Here is a 13797-nt window from a genome sequence, read left to right as displayed (position 1 = left end):
GCCTGGCCTAGCCTTTCTGAGGAAAGCACTAGTAAACTTGGCCAAATGATGACTTGAAGGATCAAGAAGATACAGTGCATCAGAAAGATGGAAGCTTACCTCCTCTGACATCCATGTCCTTTCAACACTGAGTCATCAAACTATCTTCCATTCCTTTCCTCTCCCCAGAGAAGATTTAACTTCCAAAATAAAGAGCTCTCTCTCTCTCTCTCTCTGAAGACAGGCACATCATCAGCAGTACATAAAAGCTTCGCTCCCTACTTGTGTTGTTCCTCTCCAGTATAGCTTCCCACTCCTTGGGCAGTATACATCAGGCCCTTACTGCCTCTAAGGGCTCAGGGTCTAACAATTGGCCCTAAGATGCTCTATGAGTAATAAAGGATCTATCCCGTGATCCAGAGACTACAAGTTTTCTGTCAAAATGTAAATCACTCTATACATCTTCTATCTATCTACTTAGCACCTTCTTTACATCAAGTCCCAATGATGTACAAGCTACAATCCTTCTGACACCCACTTCCACAAGCAAACTAATTCAAGTCGTTTTCAAAGTAAAATGTCGTATGTTTTGTAGGCATTTTTAATTTTTCTTAATTTTGTATGTTTATTTATTTGAAAGGCAGAGTTACATAAAGACAATGAAAAAGAGAAAGAGATCTTTTTGTTTTAAAAAGATTTATTTATTTTTATTACAAAGTCAGATACACAGAGAGAAGGAGAGACAGAGAGGAAGATCTTTCGTCCGATGATTCACTTCCCAAGTGAGCGCAACGGCCGGTGCTGCGCCGATCCGAAGCTGGGAACCTCTTCCGGGTCTCCCACGCGGGTGCAGGGTCCCAAGGCTTTGGGCTATCCTCCTCTGCTTTTCCAATCACAAGCAGGGAGCTGGATGGGAAGCAGGGCCGCCAGGATTAGAACCGGCGCCCATATGGGATACCAGCACGTTCAAGGTGAGGACTTTAGCCGCTAGGCCATGGTGCTGGGCCTGAAAAACAGATCTTCTATCTGCTGTTTCATTTCCGAGATGGCAACAGCTAGGGTTGGACCAAGCCAAAACCAGGAGCCTGGTCTCCCACATGGGTGCAGGGGCCCAAGATCCTGGACCATTTTTCACTGCACTTCCAGGCACATTAACAAGAAGTTGGATGGAAAGTGGAGCAACCTGGACTCAAATCGGTGTCCCTATCGGATGCCAATGTTGTTGGCGGAAGCATAACCTGTTATCCTACAGGGCTAACCACCACCACACTTTTCTTTTTAACAAAAAGATACATTTATTTATTTTCAAGCCAGAGTTAAAGAGAAAAAGGAAGAGACAGAGAGATATCTCCCATTCACTAGTTCACCCTCTAGGTGGCCATCATGACTAGGGCAGAGCCAGGCCAAAGTCAAGAGTCAGCAACTTCACCCAGGTCTCCCAAGTGGCTCCCAGGGGCCCAAACATTTGTGCCATATTTTGTTGTTTTTAATCAACCCATTAGCAGACAGCTGGATCGGAAGTACAGCCATAGTGCACAAAAAATATTGGACGCTGATTGTGCAGGCAGTAGTTTTTCCCACTATATTACTACAGCAGACTCTACAGGCATTTTCTTAACCATTTAACATAGTAAAATTAGTTTATCACTTTTATTGGGTCCCTGACTTTTTATAATACGACACAAAAAACCTTCTGTGTAACTGCAAAATTTTTTGTTGTTGTTGCTTAGGGTTAAGAAATGCATATATTGGGGCCCAGCACGATAACATAGTGGTTAAAGTCCTCGCCTTGAATGTGCCCAGGATCCCATATGGGTGCCAGCTCTAACCCCGACGGCCCTGCTTCCCATCCAGTTCCCTGCTTGTGGCCTGGGAAAGCAGTTGAGGACGGCTTTTTTCAGTTGGGACCCTGCACCTACGTGGGAGACCTGGAAGCGCTCCTGACTCCTGTCTTCGAATTGTCTCAGCTCTGGCTGTTGCGGCCGCTTGGGGAGTTAACCTTTGGACGGAAGATCTTCCTCTGTGTTTCTCCTCCTCTCTGTATATCCACCTTTCCAATAAAAATAAATAAATCTTAAAATAAAAAAGAAATGCATATATTATATTACAACAGAACTGATGATACTTCTCTAAAGCTTCCTCATTGGTATAGATTGGAATAATGACAACGAGATATTAACACTTAAATGGTCAAAGAAGAATTGAGGATTATTTATAGATACTTTCATAACGACCTCATTTCAAATAACTTGGAAAAACCGGGCATTATTGACATTAAAATTTTCGTTTCCCCATGTTTATTTTTATAAAAAGACAAGTAAGTACACTAGGTTTTTGAAATATGCATTTCTCCAACTACATCGGAATATTATTTCATGGCTCCAACATTTTATAAATATCCAGAAAAAAATACCTCACCATTGGAAATTAAGTTGTCATCTTTATCTTTGATAGCCTCTGGAAGTTCAGGTTGTTGAAGAGAATGGTCAGATGATTCTTTAGAATTTTGAAAATTAAAGTCCAGTTCATTTTGTGATAGGCTACTCTGCACTATCTTTTTTCTAATATTTTGCTCTTCATAGTTTGCTATGTTTCTGTTTGATGAATACACAATCCTGAAATGCAAAATATAAAATACTAATTAACATCAGTGACACTTAAAAAATGAAAGCTACTTCCCAATGTATATTGACGTTATCTGTCTAAATATTCATATAATTTAAAAATATATAATTATATGTGATAAACAGATTATTTACATATGTCTACATATTTTATGTAAATCTACATGCCACATAAATAGGACTTCATGTAAAACGATCAATCTAAAACAGCAGAAAATTTGAAAAGTAGTCTATAACATTCTTCAACATTAAAAAGCAATACCTAAAGCCGAAAAATCAGACCATCTAAAAGAAATGGCAAGTCCTAGAAAGACATGGATTATCAAACCCAACTCAGAGCACTATCAAGAAAATTGATAATTCACACAATATGAGAAAATTTCTGTATATTATGTCTGCTAGTAGTCAAATACTACAGAATACATAAAAACTCTGGTAAATCAATACTATAAAGTAAACTCAATTAAAAATATGAATAGATAGTTCCACAAAGAAGATAAAGATACAGCTAGTAAGTACATGAAAATATGCTCAACATCATCAGCTATCAGGGAAATACAAATTACCCACAATGAGATACTAGTTACATTCACTAGGATGATTACATTAAGGAAGCCTGAAAATAACAAGTACTGTCAAGCACACAAAGAAACTACAAGTCCCTTCTATTGCTAGTACGAATATAAAATGGTAAAATGGTACTATTCCATTGCAAAGTCTAGTGGTTCCTCCTAAGATCACAGAGTTGCCAGCCCCAGCAATCGCCCTCTTAGATGTACACCCAAGAAATATTCAAACATAAGAACAAAAACTTGGGCCCGGTGTGGTGGCCTAGTGACTAAAGTCCTCTCCTTGCACGCCAGGATCCCCTATGGGCACTGGTTCTAATCCTAGCAGCCTTGCTTCTCATCTAGCTCCCTGTTTGTGGCCTGGGAAAGCAGTGGAGGATGACCAAAAGCCTTGAAACCCTGCACCCAAGCAGGATACCCGGAAGAGGCTCCTGACTCCTGGCTTCGGATCAGCTCAGCTCCAAACACTTGGGGAGTGAACCAGCAGACAGATCTTTCTGTCTCTCCTCCTCTTCGTGTATCTGACTTTCCAATAAAAATAAATAAATCTTTAAAGAACGAAAACTTACATATGAATGCTCCTAGCAGCATTAGTCATCATAACCAAAACATGGAAACATCAATGAATAGATAAACCAATTGTGGCATGATCATTCAATGGAGTAACATTTGAGAATAAAAAGCGAAGTGCATTAAATTAGCTTCTTCCACTATTTAGTTAATAATAAATCTGAGTTAAGTAAACATTTGAGTTTCCCAAATCACTAAAAAGTTCAACCAGAGACCAGGGTTGTGGCATAGCTAGTAAATCTGCCACATGTGATGCCAGTATGACACATGAGTAGTAGTGCACATCCTGGCTGCCCTACTTGCAATCCAGCTCCCTGCTAATGTGCCTGGGAAAGCAACAGAACATCGCCACAGTGTTTCAGTTACTGTCATCCACTTGGAAGACTAGGAAGAAGCTCCTGGATCCTGAGTTTGGCCTGGCATCTCCCCATCTGGGGAGGGAACCAGCAAATCAAGATCTCTCCATACTTTTCTCTCCATAACTCTGATTTTCAAATAAATTGTCTTTTTAAATAGAAGTTTAACTGATACTCTATTTTCAAAAATGTTCACGGAACCCTGGCTAGGGTTCTCTGAATGTTCATATGGTTAAAATTTGTACATTGAAAGTTGAATCTTGGGCCAGGCACAATGCCCCAATGGCTACATCCTTGCCTTGCACGTGCCAGGATCCCATATGGGCACCAGTTCGTGTTCTGGCTGCTCCACTTTCCAGCCAACTCCCTGCTTACTGCCTGGGAAAGCAGTCAAGGATGGGCCAAACCTGTGTGACCCTGCACCTGCATGGGAGACCTGGAAGAAGTTCCTGGCTCCTGGTTTTGGTTTGGCTTAGATTCGGCCATTGAGGAATGAGCCAGCAGATGGGAGATCTTTCTGTCTCTCCTTCTCTCTGTAAATCTGACTTTCAATAATAATAAATAAATCTTAAAAAAAAAGTTAAACCTCAATGTGGTAATATAACAGACAAGGCATTTTGCATTTGGTAGGCCCTAATCTCAGAAATGGGATTAGTGCCCTTATACGAGAGAAACAAAGGAGTTTGCTTATCCCTTCTACCACATAAAGAGACAGAAGGTACTATTCATGGGCAACTACCTCACAGCAGATACCCAACTTGGGGATGCCTTGATCTGGGACAGCCCCCCACCGCCCCAGTCTTTGGAACTGCAAGCAGTAAATTTCTGTTGTTTATTAGTATCTCAGCCTAAGGTACTTTACTATAGTAGCCTAGACAAAGAAACTAAGAAGTTTCGACAATGAAGTATGTGATCTTACATTTTTTAGAAACATAGTTTATTGAAAGCGTCACATGCTAATCACACAGAAGTCAATTTGGGGACAAACTGTAGCCCAGAGTACATCTGGCAATGTCTAGAAACATTCTGGTCATTATAACTAACTGTCCCGACAACACAGTATCCCTGCCATTCCTGCCATTCCTCCCCCCCAGAATGAGTCTTCATCAGCTCAGCCTTCTCTGATACTATCCCTCTAACCGTAACTCTCAGCCTCCACTAAGACAAGTTAGAAAGATGACTTGGAACTTCAATGAGTGACTTTGCCTCAGGTTTAAAAATACATATTAAAACACAGGATGCTTAAAAACCAAACACTGTCCAGTCTGTGTTCACTTAGACTTAAAACCAAGGGAAAAGATTTTACTTACTGTAAAAATGCTCTAAATTCTGAAGCTTCAACATTCTCCAGAGCAACAGACTTCTGATCTGTTGAATGACTTGATAGCTGTCCAATAGTGTAAAAGTAGAAGTCAGGCACCCTTGCTAAAAGGACTGCTTTGTGTGCTTTGAAGAAAGTGCCATCTACAGAGAAAGTAACGTCAGCATGGATTTCTTCCCTTAGAAGCCTGTACAGAGTAGAAAGAAATCACAGTTAATTTGGTGGTGTCAAGAAAGATACAATATATTTTGGATTAAATTTCAAATAACAGATAAGCTAAAATAGGCAAAGGTAATATAAAATGAAAATACTAGCATAAAAGTATTAGCATAAAAGTGAATTTATTCTCAGTTCCTTTCCTAAGAACATGGTTTACTCTGTATCTTAGAATCTTAATTTTCTAAAGTGAAATCTAAGTGATTTAAATAAATCAGTACAATCACTTCTGCAAAAATCTTATGCATTTCTTCTGATAACAAAATTTGTTTTCTGCTACTTCTGTTGATCTGTCCTTTAAAATGTATCCTCTTTAGATCTATTTTGAAACATGAAACCCAAAGTTAACACAGTTATACTAATAACTACAAAAGCTCTTTTTTGGAAATCTTATCAAAATTGAAGCAAACATGAATAGTCAATAACACAGCATAACAATACGGACACAACAATAGAAAATTCAGATTAGAAACGGGTACGCTTTGTTCTAACATTAATGACAGAGTCTGCGGTGCACCCTTGACTGTGTAGAATGTGACATCTAGCCCTCTTCCACCATTCTCCCCCTGTCAACAGAATTCATCATGCTCTAATCTATTATTAAAATGACGGTCTCTGGGGTAAAACTATCCAAACCTTTACTAATGTATAGGCATAGTTCAGGAAAGCCCACTGACTTCATGCTTGTCAAGTGCGGGAGAACAGTATCATTATACAAACTGTCATCATCTTTTGTCCCTTTGCAGTAACTACATACTTTCACTGTCTAAATATTAAATCATATTTCATATCACCATAACAATATCAGCAGCAAGGGCTGTATTCTCAGAGGCCTCTTGTATTGCAGGACATAATTGGTAATCATACCAGGAGACTAGAGCAGATACACATCATGGATAAAGATACCCATTACAGTGAAAGCTTGGAAAGCTGCCAATGATTCTCACACTCCCACAAGAGCAGGTTAATGGCACCTTCCAGTAATCCCATCACACTTGGTACATTCCTCCATTACAGCACCTGACATTGCATCATTATTATTTTTATGTGTCTTTCTCCCTAAAGGACAATGAATTCCCCATGAGCAAAAACTGTATCCTCAGTATATAGCCAAGGGTCCTAGCTGCTTGTTAATGACCCTACTTTACTTTCAATAGAGCAAATGCTTCTGCGCATAAAGCCTTCTAGAATCTTGAAAACAAAGAACAGTTATATCCTGATTTGGCCAATATTCTCATCAATAAATTATTGTCACACATAATATTTAAAAGTAAAATTTATCTGCAAGAATTACACTTACACTTACACACACACACACACACACCCTTCCATCTGCTGGTTCACTCCCCAGATGGTCATAATGGATGAGGCTGGGTCAGATTAAGGTCAGGAGCTTCTTCCAGGTCCACCTGTATAGGTACAAGGGTCCAAATACTTGGGTCATCCTCCACTGATTTTCCAAGGTAAAACAGCAACTGGCTGCATGGGAAGCCTGAACACCACCAGCACCAATATGGGATGCTGACTCACCAGGTGGTGGCACTACACACTATGCCCCAGCAACAGCCCCAAGAGGTGGACTCATAAGAGGTGACTGGGGTGTGGGAGCCTCACCCTGATGTGTAGCATTGGTACCATTACAGGAGGGCAGGTCCAGCTCAAGTTCCAACTGTTCCACTTCCTATCCAGCTGCCTGCTAATACAGAGGAGAATGGCCTTAAGTGCTTGAGCCCCTGCACCCACATGGGAGGTCCAGAAGTTTTTCACTCCTGGCTCTGGACCAACACAACTTTGGTTTCTCCCTCTCCTTCTCTGTAACTATCTCTCAAAAAATAAAACTAAAACTAAAAATAAAAATAGTATACACCTTAAAAAAAAGGAATTAAATTTCAACTTGAGTTTTGGAGGGGACAGTTAAACCATAGTATTTAAATCAAACCTATTTAAATCATTTTAGACTGCTAATAAAACCCAGTTTTCACTAATATTAAATACATACTATGCAATATGTACTTGGTACATAAAGATGACTAATGTAGTAGGGAAAACAAGCCTGAAAATTAAAGATTATAAATATATTATACTATTATAAAGATATATTCAATGAACAAGTAAATTTTTTTTCAGCCCAGACATAAGCAAAGATCTCATACAGGATATGAAAATCGATGGGACACTGAAGACTGAGGAACAGTTGGTTAGGGCAGGAAGAGGCTACCAGCTCCAAATTCCTTATCAAGGTGTATGTGGGTCCTGAACAGACATTGGTCAGCAGAAGTGACAGATGAAGATGCAGGGATAAATGAATGGAGGTTGATGAAGTGTTACCAAGTAGTTTGAAACTAGATAGGCTTATTTTTCAAGGGATAAGCTATCATTAGGGAAGGAATTGGAGAAAATGGGAATGAAGATGAGAAAACTATTGTACAGCACAAGTGAATGAGGTAAGTGACTTGAGTTAGGACAGGATCACAAGGATCAACGGTGACCGGATAGAATGAATATATTGTAGTGCAGCAATTAAGCCACCACTTGTCACACAGGCCATAACAGAGCATTGATTTGAGCCCTAAACATTCATCTTGTGATCAGCTTCCAAACTAATGCAGCTAGCAAGGCACCAGAGGCTAGCCCAAGGATTTCAGTCCCTGTCACCCAGGAGGGAACCAAGAATGGAGGTCCTGGCTTCTTGCTTAAATCTGGTCCAAATCTTGCTGTTACAGCTATTTCAGGAATAAACCTGCAGATGGAGGACATCACTCTCTCTCGCTCTGTCTCTCCCTCTCAGACTTCTAACTTTTAAATACATACTTTTAAAAATAATAAAATATAAAATAAATTTAGGTAGTTAAAACTGACAGGAGTTAAAGCCAGGCTTGTGGCAGATCAGGTTAAGCTACTGTCTGCAATGCTGACATCCCATATAGGTGCTGGGTCAAGGCCTGGCTGCCCCACTTGATCCAGATCCCTGGTGATACACCTGGGAGAGCAGTGGATGACAGCCCAGTGCTTGGGTCCCCGTCACCAAGTCAAATACCTTGGAGTTCCTAGCTCCCAGCCCAGTCCTGACTGTTGCAAGAATTTAGGTAGTGAACTAGAGGAGAGATCACTTTTTCTCTTCTCTCTCTCTCCCTCTCTCTATCTTTCCTGCCTTCTCCCCTCTTTTCCTCCCCAGTTCTACTATTCAAATAAATAAAATAAATCTGAAAAAGAAAACTGGCAGGAGAAGGTAAAAGGAAAGAAATAACCGAGGCTGCCTCTCAAGTCTGGCTTGAATAACTGGACTCTGGCAATCCCACTGTTTAATTTTTATCTGCTAGTCCAGTTTCCCTGCCCAACTCCAGACACATTTCCAAAGGTCACCTGCACAGTCTTTCTGAAGTCATTATAACTCTCCCTTGGGCAATCTTCCTCTCCTCCCCTCCCCGCTTCCCTCTTCTTTCTTTTCCTGTTCCTTTACAAGTAGTCAGCTACCAAGACCATCAATTGTTTCATTTCCAGTGTCTGTCACATATAAAATCTCCTGGCTGATCTCTATTTCCAATTTCTCCTTCCCTTAAGCTCAGAATATAAACTTGTTGCTCTCCTATTTTAAAGACACCAATATTTATCCAAAGTCCCCAGAACACATTCCCAACACCTCTCTGGAAAAAAGCCTCTGTGGTCTGACCTGAGTCTAGCCAGTGTTCCTTATGGCAACACTCTGAGTACATGCCACACTGATCATCTTCTTCCAAGAGGAGTTACTAAATACATCTTTTTTTGGTATACTGCTGCCCATTTATACAAGTGCTCCTATACTTAAACATGAATGATGGACTGGACCAAGGTAAGCTACTGGCCAATGTAGCTATTTAGGCAAAAGAACATAAGAAGAGATGTTGCCAACTGATGGTACTCTAAGGGCATGCCAAAAGCAAGCCCACAGTTAAAAAAAAAAGTATACAGAAGCCTAAGGAGAGAAGCAGAGATAAAGGTACAAATAGATGATATATTTGCACAGTTGTTACAGAGAAGGCCAAGTGCTTGGGTTCATAGTCTGGTTTATGTTCTAGTCATGAGACCTTGGCCAGGTCACTTTAATGTCTCTGGAACAAGATCACTATGACTCTTACTCTAACTTCCTTACTCCATCTCTAAATGCTTCTGTATTCTCAACTGCTAAGTGGGTATGATGGATATGTATGTGTGTGCATATACACACACACACACACACACACACACACACATATATATACACATACATACACACACACACGTGTTCACCTAGTAAGATTCATGAGAGATGTAAATAAAACATTACAGGCAGCCCAGCACTGAGCCAACAGGATGGCAACATTACTATTTGTTTTTAACAATTACCCTGAATAATGGTACAACTCTCAATTCCCAATGAGATGTTAATGCATAGTTGTCATATTCTAGGCTTCTTTCCACTTTTACATTAGATCTGGAAAAGTTTCCTGTTTTTCCTCACTTTGCCACATCCATCATCACCTCAGGTAACCTGCAAGTGTCTCTAGCCCTTGTTCTTTGGAAGAATCTAATTCAACCCGCATTCCCCAAATAAACAAGTCTCCTGGAAATCTTGGCATGCTTTCACCTTGCTTGGGTATCTCCTAATTCTCCCTTCTCAATCAACCCTTACTCAATCCTCAAGTTATTCAACCGTCCCTACAGAAAGATTGTCCCTGGGCCCGGCAGCGTGGCCTAGCAGCTAAAGTCCTCGCCCTGAATGCACCAGGATCCCATATGGACGCCGGTTCCAATCCCGGCAGCTCCACTTCCCATCCAGCTCCCTGCTTGTGGCCTGGGAAAGCAGTTGAGGATGGCCCAAAAAGCCTTGGGTTCCTGCACCCGTGTGGGAGACCTGGAGGAGGTTCCAGGTTCCTGGCTCCGGATCGGCGCAGCACCGGCCCGTTGCGGCTCACTTGGGGAGTGAAGCATCGGATGGAAGATCTTCCTCTCTGTCTCTCCTCCTCTCTGTATATCTGCCTTTCCAATAAAAATAAATAAATCTTAAAAAAAAAAAAAAAGAAAGATTGTCCCCAAGTCACCCACCATCACTCTCACTTTAGTTTGGCCATTATCTTCCTTGCTAGAGTTTAAGCAGAAAGATCAAAGTACCATTTTCCTAACGCTTAATTCTTCAAGAGCTAACACAGGGCAACGTACATAATTAGAGTCAGATATTTCAATAACATTTGTAGAATAAATCATTGATATTGCTGTGCCTGGAGGTTAAAATAACATAGCATTTAAGATGGCTGGGGAAACACATGAGGAGTTTTGGCTGTCAAAACAGAAAACCTGCTGTATCTATTTTTCTTCGTTTATAACAGGAACTTGAGGGTTCAGGATCCTATTCTCAGTAGCTACTAAGAAGAGGAAAATTTTTCCATCTTCACTGCTGTGTCAAACACCCTTAACTTAGCAACACTTGAAGGCTCACAGAACAGAATAAATGCACTTAAAAGAGATTCATCCTAAAAACAGAACAACTACAGGGTTATTTTTTCCCCATCATTTTATAGCAGTTCCCCAGTGGAGAAAAAGCAACATTCTGAGTAGATGGACTCCACAAGAAATCCTATTACTTAAAATTTGGTTTACAGCTCCAGGATCTTTAAATGTGGGTGATTCTGACAGAAAGCTCTTCTAGATGACAGAATGCTGCACACATGGTTATTCTTAGTAATTAGGTTTACTCCAGTGTGTTCTCCAAGTGTGACTCTAGGTAACAATATGCAGCATCCTCTGAGACATTGTTACAAGCCCAGAATCTGGGACTGGCACACAGTATAGTGGGTTAAGCTGCTTTAGGGCCACCATCCCACATGGGTGTCTGTTCCAGTCCTTACTGTTCCACTTCCTATCCAGATGGTCCAAGTGCCTGGGCCCCTGCGTAAGATCCAGCTCCTGGTTTTGGGCAGGGGCTTGAAAGATGCACCCATTTGGGTAGTAACCAGCAAATGGAAGAAGCAAGACTCTCTCCTCTCTTTCTTTAGTTCAGCTTTTCAAATGCAACCTGTCTCTTAACAAGCTTCTTGCTCAGGATGACCTAAACCATTGTTAAGGACCAATGTTTTGCTGGAAATGAAAATCAGCTAGTAACAGGTAGTATCTCTAGGCGTTATTTTCTTTGTAAACTAAAACGACCTGCCATTCTGAACAGCCGGCCACTTATATCCGTGGGGTGTACAACAGTAAGGCAGACTTCCGTTTGCCTGGCTGTTCTGGAAGCTGCGGTTGCTGGGAGCTACAGAGTATCCAGGGTGAAAGGCGAAGGTGTGCAATAAGGAAGCATTCCATATAAACATTTCTGCAAATTATCTAAAGAAGAGTGCACAGGAGAAAGTTCCTTGGGGCTTCCATAACTTGTTGCACACTTCCTCGATCCAAATAAATACTGATTTCTTTTTTTTTTCTTTTTAAATGAAGAAGCTGATTAAAAAAAGAAAGTGTAAATTTCAGGGTATAGGTCAACCCTGACCTTTGCCATTTGTCATTCAAACACCCAGTGTGATCCCATCACTGCCCATAACTAGGATATTATTTCTGGTTTTCCTTTTGAATTCGGCACGCGGTGTCTGAGTGACTTGGGATTGGTTATTGGGGTGGGCGAGCGAAATGAGCGGGAAGCCTGACAGAACTTGCTCTGAAGTCAAGAGGACCAGGTGGACGGGGATGGGGCGCGGGGACGCTGCAGTAGTCCGAGGTCGCGCCGCCTCCTACCTGAGCAGGTCTTGGCTGAGCTGCTCCGCCACCTTCGCCTTCAGCCGGCGCCTCTCACTGGGGCCCTTCCTTTGCAGCCCCTTTCCACAAAGCCCAGGGGAGCCCAGAGGCGCCGCGGGGGCCGCGCCGCCGTCCGCACAGCCGGCCATGCCCCCCCAGGCGCCCGGCCAGCCGCGCACTCCACCGCCCTCGTCCCGCCCGGGAGCGAGAAAGGGGCGTTTCCGACCCAACGCTCCACTCCTACCCGAATCCGCCCCCTAAGGGAAAAGGTGGACGCCGTAGAGCCTCCGGACCGCCCTGCGCGGGAACCTGGGCGGGACGCAGGCGCCGTCACGTGACCGGAAAGATGTGCGCAGGCGCACTGGCTCTGTTTTTTAACCTCCGCCCGGGCGCCCCGCCCCCTCGCGGGGAGCCCACGGTTCCGCTGGGCATACCTTTCCGCTGGCCCCTTATTGCTGCGGGTCTTTGCCTTTCAGTGGGTGTTCACCAATCGTTTCAATAAAGGTTTTACTGATTCCCAAGTTCAAATCAAAATGGGCAACCTTAACTTTGGCTTTCTGGGCATAGGTGAACTACAGAGAGAAAACAGATTTTTGGGCAGCCAGCTGCACTTTCTCAGTAGCTACTTAGTGCTTTAGGCAAGAAACCTTGATGAGGCAGGGGTGCATGGGATTCATTTCTTAAACTGTCAGAATCAGAACAATCCTGAGGGATTTTTACCGAAGGGATGTTTAGATCGTCTCTAAGATTCCTGTCCTCTCCAAGGAATGGTTCCTTTGGCTGCTCCTGGGTCTGAGAAAGTCAGATTACAGAGCTTTGCATAGTAAAGCCCCAAAATTGACGACCAGGGAGGGAGAACGACAACTGAGTACTTCTTTGTTACTTCCAATTCTGTAGAGTCTGGGTTCCCCCCCAAATTCCCACCTCCCCTCCGACTGATTTTCCCCACGTTGTTACAATAGTATAGTCCTTTCATAAGACTTCATGGTTCCATCAGTCTTATTTAGGCTGCCCCGACATTGCTGGTACAGTGTCAGACAGTCCAGCATCACATTGTCTAGATATGTCCAACAGTTTCATTGGGAGTCCATCTCCGATTTGGAAGCATTATATCCCCACATCTGGATATGGAAGTCTCTATTACTCCATCACTATACATTCCCTTAAATGAGAAGCCACGAAGTAAGGTCAACCAGTACGAATTAGAACAACAACAACATTGTGGAATGAAGGATGCTATTGCAGTTGTATTTCCTTCACAAGCCCTGCACAGGGAAAGAATGCCCACTGCTTGGTTGTGTAAGAGCCCCTAAGAGGCCACTATTTCTCCAAAGAGTGTCCTCTCTCAAATTCAGAAATCTAAACTCTGAAAAACTCAATGGGATCATTTTAATTATTCCTGTAGAAAAGAGGAGCATCATGGGTAT

The 13797-nt window shown here is 42.2% G+C and overlaps 1 protein-coding gene across 1 annotated transcript in view; it reads right to left on the bottom strand.

The window, feature by feature from the left end:
• Positions 1-12622, bottom strand: part of BTBD8 (BTB domain containing 8) — a 69273-nt gene extending 56651 nt beyond the window's left edge. Inside the window, exons 1-3 of the mRNA XM_058659141.1 lie at positions 12371-12622; positions 5409-5606; positions 2398-2594 (exon numbers count right to left, since the gene is read on the bottom strand). Of these exons, the coding sequence (XP_058515124.1) occupies positions 2398-2594; positions 5409-5606; positions 12371-12519 (544 nt within the window). The 5' untranslated portion in view covers positions 12520-12622. The remainder of the gene's footprint in view (positions 1-2397; positions 2595-5408; positions 5607-12370) is intronic.
• Positions 12623-13797: the final 1175 nt, after the last annotated feature.

This window comes from Ochotona princeps, chromosome 2, assembly GCF_030435755.1.
Source record: "Ochotona princeps isolate mOchPri1 chromosome 2, mOchPri1.hap1, whole genome shotgun sequence".
Classification (NCBI taxonomy): domain Eukaryota; kingdom Metazoa; phylum Chordata; class Mammalia; order Lagomorpha; family Ochotonidae; genus Ochotona; species Ochotona princeps.
This window is presented reverse-complemented; position numbering and strand designations above follow the sequence as displayed.